This window comes from Sciurus vulgaris (genome assembly GCF_902686455.1).
Source record: "Sciurus vulgaris genome assembly, chromosome: X".
Taxonomy (NCBI): Eukaryota; Metazoa; Chordata; class Mammalia; order Rodentia; family Sciuridae; genus Sciurus; species Sciurus vulgaris.
This window is the reverse complement of record NC_136471.1, coordinates 91,449,809-91,462,102: the sequence shown is the minus strand read 5'-3', so window position 1 is coordinate 91,462,102 and position 12,294 is coordinate 91,449,809. Positions and strand designations below refer to the sequence as shown.

Genomic DNA, 12,294 nt, shown 5'->3' with positions numbered 1-12,294 from the left:
CTACAAGGCCACGAGGAAATCTTTAGGAGATAGCACCTCATTGAATTAGAAAAACCACACAAAACAAGCACCACTTAGGGTTATTTTTCTAACTAAACTTTTATTAAATTACTTTTTTGTTGTTGTTGAAGGCTGGAACCATCAAAGTCCTTAGATCAGCTTTAAATGCTGGATGGAGTAAAAACCACAAGAGACTACTAGGTGATCTGTGAACAGACTGGCAGACAGGCAGGCAGATGACAAGGGAGAGACAAAACAAAAACAGAACAGTCTTCTGGAGAGCTAGTCAAATTCTTTGCTTTTTCAATTTTATTAGAAATTATTTAAAATAATAAAGTCAGTCAAAAATTTAAACAGAGCCCCAGACTTGAGATTGTTAAAAAGGCTCACCAAATAATAAAACCCTTGGGTCTCTGAAAGTTTTGTACAACCTGCTGCAGTTTGTTCTCCTTTAGCTAGATGAGGTTTGTCTGTGGCTATGATCTTTCTCACCATAACTGCCTCCAAGAACAGATCCCATTGTGGAACAAACAAAAAACACAAAAAACAAAAAACACCAGATTCGCCCCTCCCCAAATTCCTTATGGCTGCTGTTCTCTCCTGACTGGGGAAACCAATTTGGAAGGAGGAAGTTGAGCCAGTGGTGGAGGCAGGTGGGCAAGCTGGTAGGGCAGAGATGGTTTTCTGGAGAGTCCATTTGGATCTTTTCTCCAGATATCTAATATGTGCTTAAAGAGTTTTTTTAAGTTTGAAAAAAACTCCATTGTGAAAAGTGAGTTATGAAGAGTGCTCTTTATTTGAAACCTCCACAACACAGACGCCAATCTTGTCTCGCATTGAATCATTAGCTGTGCACATCAACACATTCCAAGCACAAATTAAGAAATGCAAACAGAACAAAAAAATATATATATATATAATTTTTCCCCTATCCAAAGGTTTCAAGTCTCAATGCAGCAAATCCTTCTGAACACAGAATCTGAGGAGCACACTGTTCAAACAGTTGGGACAAACAGGTCCCTGCAAAGGCTACTGCCTTTGTTAACACATGGGTCGGGGATCATGGACGGCATGGAAAGGGGAGAGGAGGTGAGGAAAGGAGAGAGGAGGAAAAGAGAATGAGCAGGAAAAGGGGAACAGGTATGCATTGGGGAAGATGGGGCAGCTGGGACACACACATGGTGAGTTGGTGGATTTCATTTATTGGTTTTTGACATTTTCTTTCTGGTTCTTTTTAAATTTCCCCCCTCCCCAGGTCCAACAATGGTAGAAAAACCCCACAGAGGTGGGCAGGACCTAATTAGGCCAGCCCAAAGCCTTCAGAGCACTCCTGGATGGCCAATAGTAGCATGTGGCGGAGCTTCTCAAAGCTCTCATAGGCAGGCAGGTCCAGCTGATTAAAACTAGGAAAGAAGAAAGATCAGTCTGTAAGGAATGATAATGACTGAATCCCTGTGTTTTCACTGGCCCTCCCTTCCTGAAGAGTCTATCCTTCTATACCCCTCACTTCTTGCTAACTCTTGATTTTGGTTTCAGTCTGGTCAGCCTCTTTCTAATCTGGCTCTGATATTGGCTATTAGGCACCAGAAGCACAAACCAAACCTTTCCACTCCTCCTTAAAACCTCTAAGGAGATATTCAGGGTCACTAGTGATCTGACCTCTGCTCCTCACTCTAGTCATGCAGAGTCCCAGAATATACCATTCCCTCCTGTGTGTTCACCTACCAATGTCTCCTTGGTCCCTACTATGTGTCTAGCCCATTTTCTCAAAGCATTACCTTTTTCACAGAACCATCAAAATGTGAGCTACCTAAGGTCCAGAAATGGGCCAGATTTGTGTTCCCAGCCTTAGGTAGGGGCCTAAAAGTCTGAGTCTGCAACCTCAATGTGAATGCTGAAAAGGATAAACCAAACCTTCCCTCTTACCATGTGTGAGCTGAAGGCAGGCGATCTGTGGACCTGTCATCTCGATGGATCTGAAACTTCTGAATGCCGTTCATGCCTTCAAGGGCAGCAAAACCTTGCAGGGGCACCTTGGAAGTACCGGTGACAAACTGGAGGAACTTGGCACGGTCAGCTTGGTCAAAAGAACGCAATGCTCTCCAGAACCATTGGATCTGCAGAATTGGATAGGAGAAGACAGCATCAGAAAAGAACTCCTAGAAGGCAGAGAAATGGAATTTGGAAAATAGAACTGGAGCTGGAATCTTAGGCAAACCCCCTCCATGGGATGGGTTTTAGTTCCTTCATTCATAAAACAGGCATAAACATCACCTGAAAATACTCTTTTGAAGAATGAAAAGTTAGATATGGGTACACTGTCACCTGTGACGCCCTTCCTCTAAGTGTACTGGTTTATTGGGCATCATACAAACTACCTCTTCTTAGGGTAAGAGGAACATATGGAGAGGGATGCCAGCAGCAGCTCACCTGAATAGAGTTGGACTGGTACTTGTGGTACTCAGTGTTGGATTTCAGATCATCAATGTCAATGGTGGGCAGTCCTGATATGAGCAGTTCTAATTCCTGCTCAGTGAAGATAGAAATGAGGCGCTTTGGAATGATCTCATAGAAGCCTTCTAAGAAAGCCGCCAGCTGTTTGCGGATGGCTCCTGGAATGAGAATAAAAAAAGTCACATAGCTGATGAACTCATATAATTGCTAGAGGTCAGAGCCCCAATCTGGCTCCCAATGCTATTAGGATGCTGGTGGATCTTGGCTGCTTCACCTACCACTGTTTCTAGGCCCCTACATAAAAATGAATAAAGTTAAAACATTTTTGGTTAGGAGTTTTATTTCCATCTGCCCAAGACGTCTGTGGCTGTGTCATACAAGATAACAAAAAAACCCAAAAAAACAAACAAACAAAAAAAAAAGTGAAATAAATGAGGGCTGACCTCTTCCCATACTGAGAAACTGGAGGTTTAAAGGATATTTTTCCTACCTGTCATTCTCATCTGGCACACCAGGTGTACATATTCCTTCTTATTCTCCTCTGTTACCAAGATGTTGGCCCCATTGGGTTTGAGGTCACGAACTTCACAGACTCCAAACTCTTGGACCTAGAACACCCCAAAACACCAGCTACACATATCGGGATTGGTCTAGGATGCAACTAACAAGAGACCTGGGAACATACCCTCAAACTCCTTCCCATGTCCACAACAAACTGACTTTTCTTAAAACTCATTACCTCATAACTCTCATAGGGAAAGGCTGAGATCAGGAATGAAAGAAATTAGTCTTTGGTTCCAGAACCCATAAAGAAAGTGGAGAGGAAGGAAATCATCAAACGAGAAAAGGGATTGGGGCACGGCTAAGGTATGTAATTAACATAACATAATCTTTGTGGAAAACAATTTGGGGGAAGGGCAACCTTAATTTTTGTATCTCACTTATGTCTATATAATTTTTCTACAGTGTGCTATATTAAGGGATAAAGAATTATGTTGAGGCATTTTTTTTTTTAAATGGGAGAAACTAAATAGGTAACATCTTGGATTATTTTACCAATTCTGGTTTTTCTGTACATGTTACTTCACCCACGTTCTCAGCCTAACTGTGCATAGGGTGTTGAGCTTTGTGGAGATGTGTCCTTAGAACTCTGAGATTGCCCAGTGACAATTCCAAGGTGATCTCGACATGGGTCTCTGGGACTGACTGGGATATGCTGTGGTCACTATCTCCTGACTTACCTCAGTGCTGAATGTGAGGTCGTAGCCTAGTGTAGAGACATCGTTTTCCAGCAGATAAACGAGTCCCTGGTAGAAGTGGTAATCTTCACTCTCCATATCTGTGTATCTGGAAAAATACAAACAGGGTTACTGGGTGTGTGCGTGCGTGCGTGCGTGCGTGCGTGCGTTGGGGAGAAGTAGCACAGGGATGGGATAAAAGTAAAGGACCAGACCCCAGGGCTGAATAAAGTCTTAGGACTGCACCATACTCTCACCTGACAGACTTGCCCAAGATGTGTTTGTAGAAGGATCGAGTAAAGTAGCACTCCAGGAGGCGGTTATCATATACAGCTTTGGCCACAATGCGTCCAACAAACTTGAAGTAGCTGAGGTGGTTGGGGTTGCAGTGGGAAGATGGGTTGATGGTGTAGGTGACTCGATCACCAGGTGAGGTACGGAACAAGGCATACATAGGATTAAACATCTCTCGAGAGATGATCATATACCACTCTCGCAGGAGACCTCCAGCATCCTGCCCTTCTTCTCCTTCAAATACTATATACCTGCATAAAAGAGCAGAAATGAGCTATGCAGAAATCCCAGGACATATGTGTCTATTTGCATAGCATCATATGTACATGGGGGAGGGTGTTAAACAGACTGGGGAGTGTGGTGTCAGATGAAGAGATGAACAGAGATTGCCGGTAGAACTCTAGGAAGACCCTCCAACCCTCTGTGTGATTGCATGGATGGTGGACCATAAGGGAAGAATTATCATATAACTCTATCTCTCATCTCACCAGTTCCTGTGACACTTGGTATTATAGACTACCGAACTCCTGAAGGTGGCTTCAGAATCACCAGTGAGCAGTTACCCATTTGGTGAAGGCCATTCTTGCATATACAGTCTTCCCAACCAGGTACCATTTGCTTATCAGGCTCTCCACACCTAGTTTAACAGTGGTGAAAGCTCCACTGCAAAACCTCAGGTGTCTCCTTACAAACACCAACCACTTTCCAGTCTGTTTAGGAATTGTGCAGTTCAGCCAAAGGGTTAGCCAGCAGACCAGACCCAGAAGATGGAAGATAGTTCAGTGAGATTATTTAAGCCAGATTGAGGAGGACAGGAATTCCCTAAATGCCCTAAAGTTGAGGCCAGAAAAAGTCACTGGGTAGAAAGAGCCCAGCCCCCCACCAATCTTGTCTGTTTGGTTCTAGGCTCTTACAATCGATTCTTCATTTCTTCAGGGGATTTGCGATGAAGCTCACGATAGGAGTCTTCAAACACATGGTCACGGCGGACATGAACAGCCATGTCTTCTTTCCGGAGCCCCTCATCCAAACGTTCCAGCTCTTGGCGGAAATATCTTGAGAGGTAGGAAAAAAAGGAAAATAGGATTTGGGGTGGTAGAGCAAATTTCCATTTGTTTGATCAGGATGAAAACCCCAAAATGGCATTCTCTCCATCCTCCAAACACTGATTTCTGTTCCCATGTCTAGCAGGTGGGAGAGGTAATTCATTTATACTATGTTGAAAATTTTCCTATCTCTACTGAACAAGGGCCCACAGAGATTATGGCATGGAATTTCTGCAGGAAGCAGATAAAGATGTGAATATGTGTATGAAGGAGAGGCATAGGGACTCCAGAGGTGCCATGCAAGTGTACCACAGCCATATGCACCCCAGCACAACTCCGAAGAATGGTATGGGACTTTAGAAAATCTTGTGGTTAAAAAATCCTGGCTCTCAATTCACTGATGAAGAATAGAGATGGGTAGGGGACGGGTGGAGAAGTCCAGGGGACATTTAGGGTACAATGAGTGGCACAGCCGATTCTCTTCCCTCCCTACCAGCACCATTCCATATGCTGCCACCAAGAGAAACTTCTGGCCCCAGGAGAAACTTTGGCTCCTTTCTGGGAGGGGAGATACAGTTTGGGGAGTTCCTCTCCCCTACTCAACTCCAGGGCACATACTTGCGCTTGACATCAAAGTCGAGGACACGAATGTAATCTACCAGGACAGCGAAAGGCCCATCAGCAAGGTGGGTGGTGGACTGCCGTAGGATCTGGTTTAACACAGTGCGGTGAGTCTCTGAGGGGAAAAATGACCACAGGATCAGTATATCATGGGTCCCAGATAGGTGCAAAACAGCCCTCCAGCTAGCAACTCTCCTCTTTTCAGGGGTCTCAATTAGGAACCAGACAAAGCTAGGGACCAGTCCTGAGGTGTGAATATCAATCTGAGCATTTCTATATCAGCCTGACTTGCCATGGCCTCAGGATAAAGTCCAATTCCCTCAGAGTAACATATAAAGGCTTCCAGAGGAGATCCCTACTGATCACACTAGGATCACTTTCTCCCACACACAGACAGACACATGCACACACACTAGGATCACTTTCTCTCAAACACAGACACATGCACACATTTCCTCTCTGCTGAAGAGGCTAAGCATAAAATATATAAAATAACCCTGCATATAATAAAGCCTTCTGCATTTGGGGATCTGTACCTGCAAAGCGAAGGAACTTCTGTGTGTCAGGGGGCAGGCTTGAGGAGATGTGCATAGATGAGGGCTCCCGGGAGAAGAATGGGTCAAGGGAAGAAGGGGTGGCTGGGGTTAAGGGAGCAGGGGAGAGCGGAGGAGGTTCATCCTTGATGTGTGCCAGCTGGCTCTCACGGGTGTCCCGGACAGGAGGCTTGCTCTCCCGCTCTGTGGCATGAACCAGAAAGAAAGCCTCGACAGCAGGCTGTAGCACTGGGGGCAAGAATGAGAGGCAAGTGATGCTTTACTTTATAAACTTCAACATACAATCTCTTCCACCTTCATAAACAAACCATAAAAAGACAGTATGAAGCTGGGCATGGTGGTGTATGCCTGTAATCCTAGCAGCTCAGGAGGCTGAGGCAGGACTGTGAGTCCGAAGCCAGCCTCGGCAAAAGCAAGGCGCTAAGCAACTCAGCGAGACCCTGTCTCTAAGTAAAATACAAAATAGGATTGGGGATGTGGCTCAGTGGTTGAGTGCCCCTGAGTTCGATCCCTGGTGCCTGGCCCCCACAAAAATACAATATGGAAGAAGAAATCATAAAAAATTGCAGGGAAATATAATGATAGAGTAAAGCCACAAAGGAAGTCAACATTTTCTGGAAGCCAAAGAAAAATGGAATAGGTAACCAGTTATTTAGGTGGGGGGAGGGTGCTGGGAATCAAACCCAAGGACTTGCACATGCTAAGTAAGCACATGCTCTACCACTGAGCTACACACTCAGCCTCTAGAGAGAAGGCAAATCTTTTTTTTTTTTTTTTTTTTTTTTTTTGATATTGAGGCCAGAGAAAAAACAACTCTCCTTTGAATACACTACAGAGACCCTCAGGGCAAGGACTAACTTGGATAGAAGAAACTTACACTGACAGAAAGGATCCCGTATCAGACTGGGCGGGTGGGGGAAGAAGAACTGAGCTCTCAGAGTACAACTCACCTAGCACTGCATGCTGGTCATGGGATTCCTCCAGTTCCTTTAAACACTCCCCCAGCATGTCCCACAGTTCGTCCAGGCTCAGCTGCTCACTGAGCAGGGGTAACTCAGGTGGCCTCTCCTCTTTCTCCTTCTCTCCCTGTGGGGTTCCATCCGAGGCTACTGGGCACACAGAAGACAGAGTTAGAAAGCCTTCGAGGTGTCTCCCCAACTTAAGAGTTGTTTCCCAGCCCAAATGCGCGGCTACTAGACAGATCAAGTAGACTGGACTGTTGGCCACAGAGTACTACTCACTGAGCAACACCTCAAAGCAAGGTCTAGTCCTGCACTGGATGGCATTTAATAAAATAATGAATTCGGTTCCTTGGTTGTACTAGCCACATTTTAAGTGCTCACTAGCCATGTGTGGCTAGTGTTCATCTAGTCTAGTCATTGCCACATTAGCTCCCAGAGAACCTGTGGGTAAGTTACCTGAGGGCAATGCAACAATGATGGAACTCTGGATGGTTGCCTTCCAGTTCACAAAGTATGTTTCAGGACATTATCCTCATTAAATTCTGACAGCTGCCCTTGGAATCAGGCTGCTTTCTCCCTAATTTTTTCCCCAAGGGACAGGGCCAGGACTTAGAAAACATGTTTTTGACTCTAGTCCTATGCCTTTTGAATTAGTCATCTTGTCCTGGGACAGTTTAAAACCCCAAGAAGCCATGGTGCAACAGATGGATCCCCATGGCTGGTATGTTTCCTGGTACCCTTTGGGGGCTTATTCTGAATTCTGCTCAGTAGCCAAGCAGCAAGACCAGCCTCATCTTCTGGGTGGGAGAGAAGCAACTGCTTCCTCACCAGCCCTTCCCCCCTCCCTCTCCCTTTCTATTCCCACCCCCACCACACCCTTGCCCTGCTTAGGCTTCTTCCTGACCTTTGCTTTTCATCCTCTACCCCAATCCTGACTATTCTTCAAGGCTCTGACAGCCCTAGGTTTGAATCCTGGCTCTGGCACTTGCAGATCGTGTGACCTTGGGTAAAAGAAGATGGATAGAGAACATGGGAATAATATCTACCTCCCAAAGTCCTGATGAATAGTAAATGATTTAATACAGCATTTTAAAAAAAGGGTGTCCTATGAGAACACTATTCCACAGGAATGTGTTCAAACAGTGCCCAAAATTATTCTATGTACAATTTTGAGAAATGCCACTAATAATAGCTTTCACCAGGTGCCAGGTACTTCACTATGCACTGCATTTGTATTAACTCATTCAATCCTACCAACTGTGAACATCCCTATTATAAACAAGGAAACTGAGGCTAAGAAAGGTTTGCTTCAGATTCCAGAAGCTAATAAATGAGGGAGCCAAGATTTAAAACATATGCTGTCTCCATGTGTAATACCCTGTCATAGTATCTTTACTATAAGAATTGTAGGTATCCTTTGGTTGGTAATACTTGTTTTAGTATTTATAGAGACCAGAGTTCACTGGAACAAACTGAAAATCACTTGAGTTTATATATATGCTGGGAATAGGAGATCCAGCAGACATTCTATAAGACTGGTTCTCCCTTCTGCTGGGCTGGAAAGCGAAAGTAGTACTGACCAATGGACTGAGTATCTTGAGCACTGGGAGATGGCTGATCCACATCCATGGGCGACTCCTCTCTCCGGACAGATGCCTCTGACTGGCTAGACTCCGACTGGATAAAAGGGAGACAAGGCCACTTTATAAAGGTTGCAACTTTGCTTTCTTCAGGGACAGGCTAGAGGCTGGCTCTTCTACGTCTTATACATGGAGCTTGGAAAGATGCTTCCCGTATCTAGTGAGAAAAATCTATAGCACTCCAGGGCAAAATAATGGCTTTCCAATCTACTTTGCTGTCCTCTACCCTGAGCTTGCAAATGTTCCAAAGAGCTCCAAGGATGCCTGCATTTCCTACACTCTACTCTATTCCTGTGCCCAGTCAGACACATGCCTCCTGGACACACATTTCAAGTCCTCTTCTGTGAGAAGTTGTGCGTGTGTGTGTAAACTCATATGGGCTAAAGATATGCATGCTCTTTGTTTCTATTTGTTCAAACAAGGGAATTAGTGTGCCTTCTCAGGATGGATTATTTAAAAAGTCAATATCTGTCTTATCAGATGATGGGAATGAGACTGGGCAGAAAAATAGCTATTTTCCTTTCCTATCCTCTGGGAGTCACCACCCCCAAATTCTAGGCTATGCCTGGTATGCTCAATGAAATCATATTGTATAACAGTAATTCCACATAAAGAAAAGCCAGGCCTCAGGACACTTTATTCCCTGAATCCTGGGAAGGTAATTTGCATTTTCCAAGACAAAAAGACAATGAGAGCATGCCACAATGTACTTTGATGTCAGGCTCTTACTGAAGCCTGTGCTGGGACCCCCAACACTGAGCCAGCTATTTAAGTACCTGAAGGTTCCTCCTAAAGTGCCTGAGGGCCTAGGTGCCAAGGGATTACAGAGAACAGAGGCAGAGGCCAGGGTAGAGAGTAGCCATAAACAAATGGCTGTGTGGGATATGTACCAAGCTTGGGGGGACTTTCAAGAGTAGGATTCCTGAGATGCCTCTGATGTACCTGTATTGTTCCAGGAGACTGAAAAAAACTTTACCCCACATGCCCTTAGAACCCAGACACTTAGCATTAGGCAGTTTGCAAAAGCGCCACTACTGACTGGATAGCTGGGAGTGGGGTATGATGGCCAAGCTTTAAATCAAACCAAACCAATAAATCAATCAACAAACAGTAAAGGAAAACACCAACAGAAAATAACCCTATTGTCCAGAAGCATTCATATAGCAAACTTAATGCAAAAGCATACAAGGTAAGGGCAATGGAACCCCACTGATGACATGGTGGGGGGAGGGGGGAAGACAAATGAATGAGGGGCCACAGGCATCATGCTAACCGTTGCTGCTTGTTGCTGTCTCCGCGCCCTTTGACCCTCACGTACCATTTGTATAATGGCATCAGCCTCAGCCTCCAGCTGCCGAACAGCTGCCTGGATGCTGCTAGCTGAGCCTAAACCGGAGGAACCTGGGAGAAAGAAAAAAAAAAAAAAAAAAAAAAAAAAAAAGGAAGGCAACATATAAAAGGTAGGAAGAGGGAATGCCCAATACTCTCTCTCCTATCTCCTGGGCTGCCACAGGGCACTGTGTTGAGGTTTGTGAGCTTTAGTTGAGGCAGCTTGAGAATATTCATCATCAGGCACTAAGATCTACTGTTACGGATAAGGGCAGGGGGCATGGTGTTAGACAGACACATGGTGGCATGTAAGAGGGTTCCGTGGGGCAGGAGGAGAGAGGGAAAATGATTTGGCAGGCTATGGCACAGGCAAAAACATGGCTATAGTGTTTTAGTCAGGAGTGATCAAGGAAGCAGAAAGAAGTGCACACCCAGTGAGTTAAGTCTTGTTCAGCAAAAGTTTGGTCCCCAATTTCCTTGCCAGATTTCTATTCCCCTTTAATTCCCACTCGCCTAAGCAATTTCTTATGTAGACAGCTTGAATGAGATATACAATGCAGCCATCAACATTCTGATACTTATAAAAAAGGATTACTGGTTTCCTTTAGGAAAGGTCAAACAGGAAGGAAACAGGACATTGAGCCCTGACCTTCCAGGGACTCTGGGTTTTCCACCACCAACCCTGCCCCTCAACTGGACACTCTAGTTCCATACCTAGCCTGCCTGTCTGCTTGGCTTTCTTGTTAGCTCGGCGTGTGTCGTCCCGGAGCTGGATGATGACCTGTAGTACCCTCAAGAAGAACTTCTGGGTAGATGTCTTGGATGTCAACATGGACATAGAAGGCAGCTGGAGCTCCCGACCACCCAAGGGTCGCTTCTGAGATGCCACAATTACCACATTCTCAGCCATGTCAAACCTGGATAGTGTAGAGGTGGCTTGCGTATATTGACAGCATAAAACCATTATTAGCAAGCAGGGCTTTCTGGTGTCAACCAGAGGGATAAGAAATCTCAGAAGGAAATCTTACAAATAGGGAGAATCAGAAAAAAATCAGGTCAAGTGTAGGATAGACAGAAAAACTGCCCAGAGAAAGAAAACAGAACAGGGAACCAGCAAGAGCCACCATTCAGAATATCCCAGATCTTAGCCCGCAGCCAAAATGGTGGTTACCACCCACCTGCTCTGCATTTTGCCTTTCAGTTTGGTGGTCTGTGGCTGCTCCTCAGGCAGGCCATCAGGGGAAAGTGTCTCACACTGGACTCGCCGTTGCTGTTCCAAGTTGTATTCCCGTAGTTCAGCCAGCAGGGTACCTGGGATAGACAAAGGAATCACCTAGTGTTTGGAGACTTCCCTTGTGCAGTAGCTGAAAATTAAACCTTTGCAGAAAATCTGTGCAGGCCATCCTCTGTGCAGAGAACCCAGGATGAACAGGAAATTTCCAGTTTAGTAGCTTTTAAAAAATTCAACAGCTCATTATGTGCACTCATGATCAACCACATGGCACATGGTGACTACTGATTTAGCTGGTGTCAGGAATCTATTGAATCTTAGTGTAGAATCTTGGTGCAGTTTGGTATAGCAAAGAAAAAAAAAACATCTCTCTTGGAGTCAGAAAGACCACAGTCTATGTCTTGTATATCTCCTAAACTTACTGACATTTTGTGGTGACCTCAGGTAAATTCCTTGACAACATTCTCAGTTCATTTATGCATGTTAATAATGGAAATAATACTGCCTAATCTCTTAAGGTGGCTGTGAAAATGAACTGTGTGGTTAAGTACCTAGATGGTACCTGGCCCATGGGTGCTGAATAAGTCAAGAAAGGTCAGAGGCTAGGTCAAATTCTTTCAGGAAGAACCTTGTAATTCTAATGCAACAAAGAACACCCTGGGTTACACATGCCAGTCAACTCTATCATCTCAGCTTCAGACATTTGTGGGAAGACGACAGATAACTAAGTAGGGTGACAAGATTTAGGAAGACCCATGGTTGGGATGGGAATGGGAAAAAATCAGAGATACTTCATGTTGAAATAAAATCTGGCTTTACTCCTTGGTCCAATCACTATCATTCTGGATTTTAGCTTTCTTCTTAGTAAAATAGGGAAGAAAGCAATGTAAATAGATGATTTCCAAGTGTTAGAATTTTTGCATCA

At 44.7% G+C, this 12,294-nt stretch overlaps 1 protein-coding gene across 14 annotated transcripts in view; it reads right to left on the bottom strand.

Annotated features, from left to right (window-relative positions):
• Positions 1 to 291: 291 nt before the first annotated feature.
• HUWE1 (HECT, UBA and WWE domain containing E3 ubiquitin protein ligase 1) overlaps positions 292 to 12,294 on the bottom strand; it is a 141,079-nt gene continuing 129,076 nt past the window's right edge. For 11 of the 14 annotated variants that reach the window (XM_079123740.1, XM_079123738.1, XM_079123739.1 and 8 more), the window contains 14 exons: positions 11,317 to 11,449; positions 10,853 to 11,055; positions 10,083 to 10,210; positions 8,750 to 8,846; positions 7,158 to 7,316; positions 6,190 to 6,435; positions 5,651 to 5,768; positions 4,901 to 5,041; positions 3,950 to 4,237; positions 3,696 to 3,801; positions 2,945 to 3,062; positions 2,431 to 2,612; positions 1,927 to 2,117; positions 292 to 1,403 (listed from right to left, as the gene is read on the bottom strand). In XM_079123740.1, the coding sequence (XP_078979866.1) occupies positions 1,301 to 1,403; positions 1,927 to 2,117; positions 2,431 to 2,612; positions 2,945 to 3,062; positions 3,696 to 3,801; positions 3,950 to 4,237; positions 4,901 to 5,041; positions 5,651 to 5,768; positions 6,190 to 6,435; positions 7,158 to 7,316; positions 8,750 to 8,846; positions 10,083 to 10,210; positions 10,853 to 11,055; positions 11,317 to 11,449 (2,213 nt within the window). In that variant the 3' untranslated portion in view covers positions 292 to 1,300. The remainder of the gene's footprint in view (positions 1,404 to 1,926; positions 2,118 to 2,430; positions 2,613 to 2,944; positions 3,063 to 3,695; positions 3,802 to 3,949; positions 4,238 to 4,900; positions 5,042 to 5,650; positions 5,769 to 6,189; positions 6,436 to 7,157; positions 7,317 to 8,749; positions 8,847 to 10,082; positions 10,211 to 10,852; positions 11,056 to 11,316; positions 11,450 to 12,294) is intronic. The other 3 variants (XM_079123732.1, XM_079123733.1, XM_079123730.1) reach the window with 3 other exon arrangements.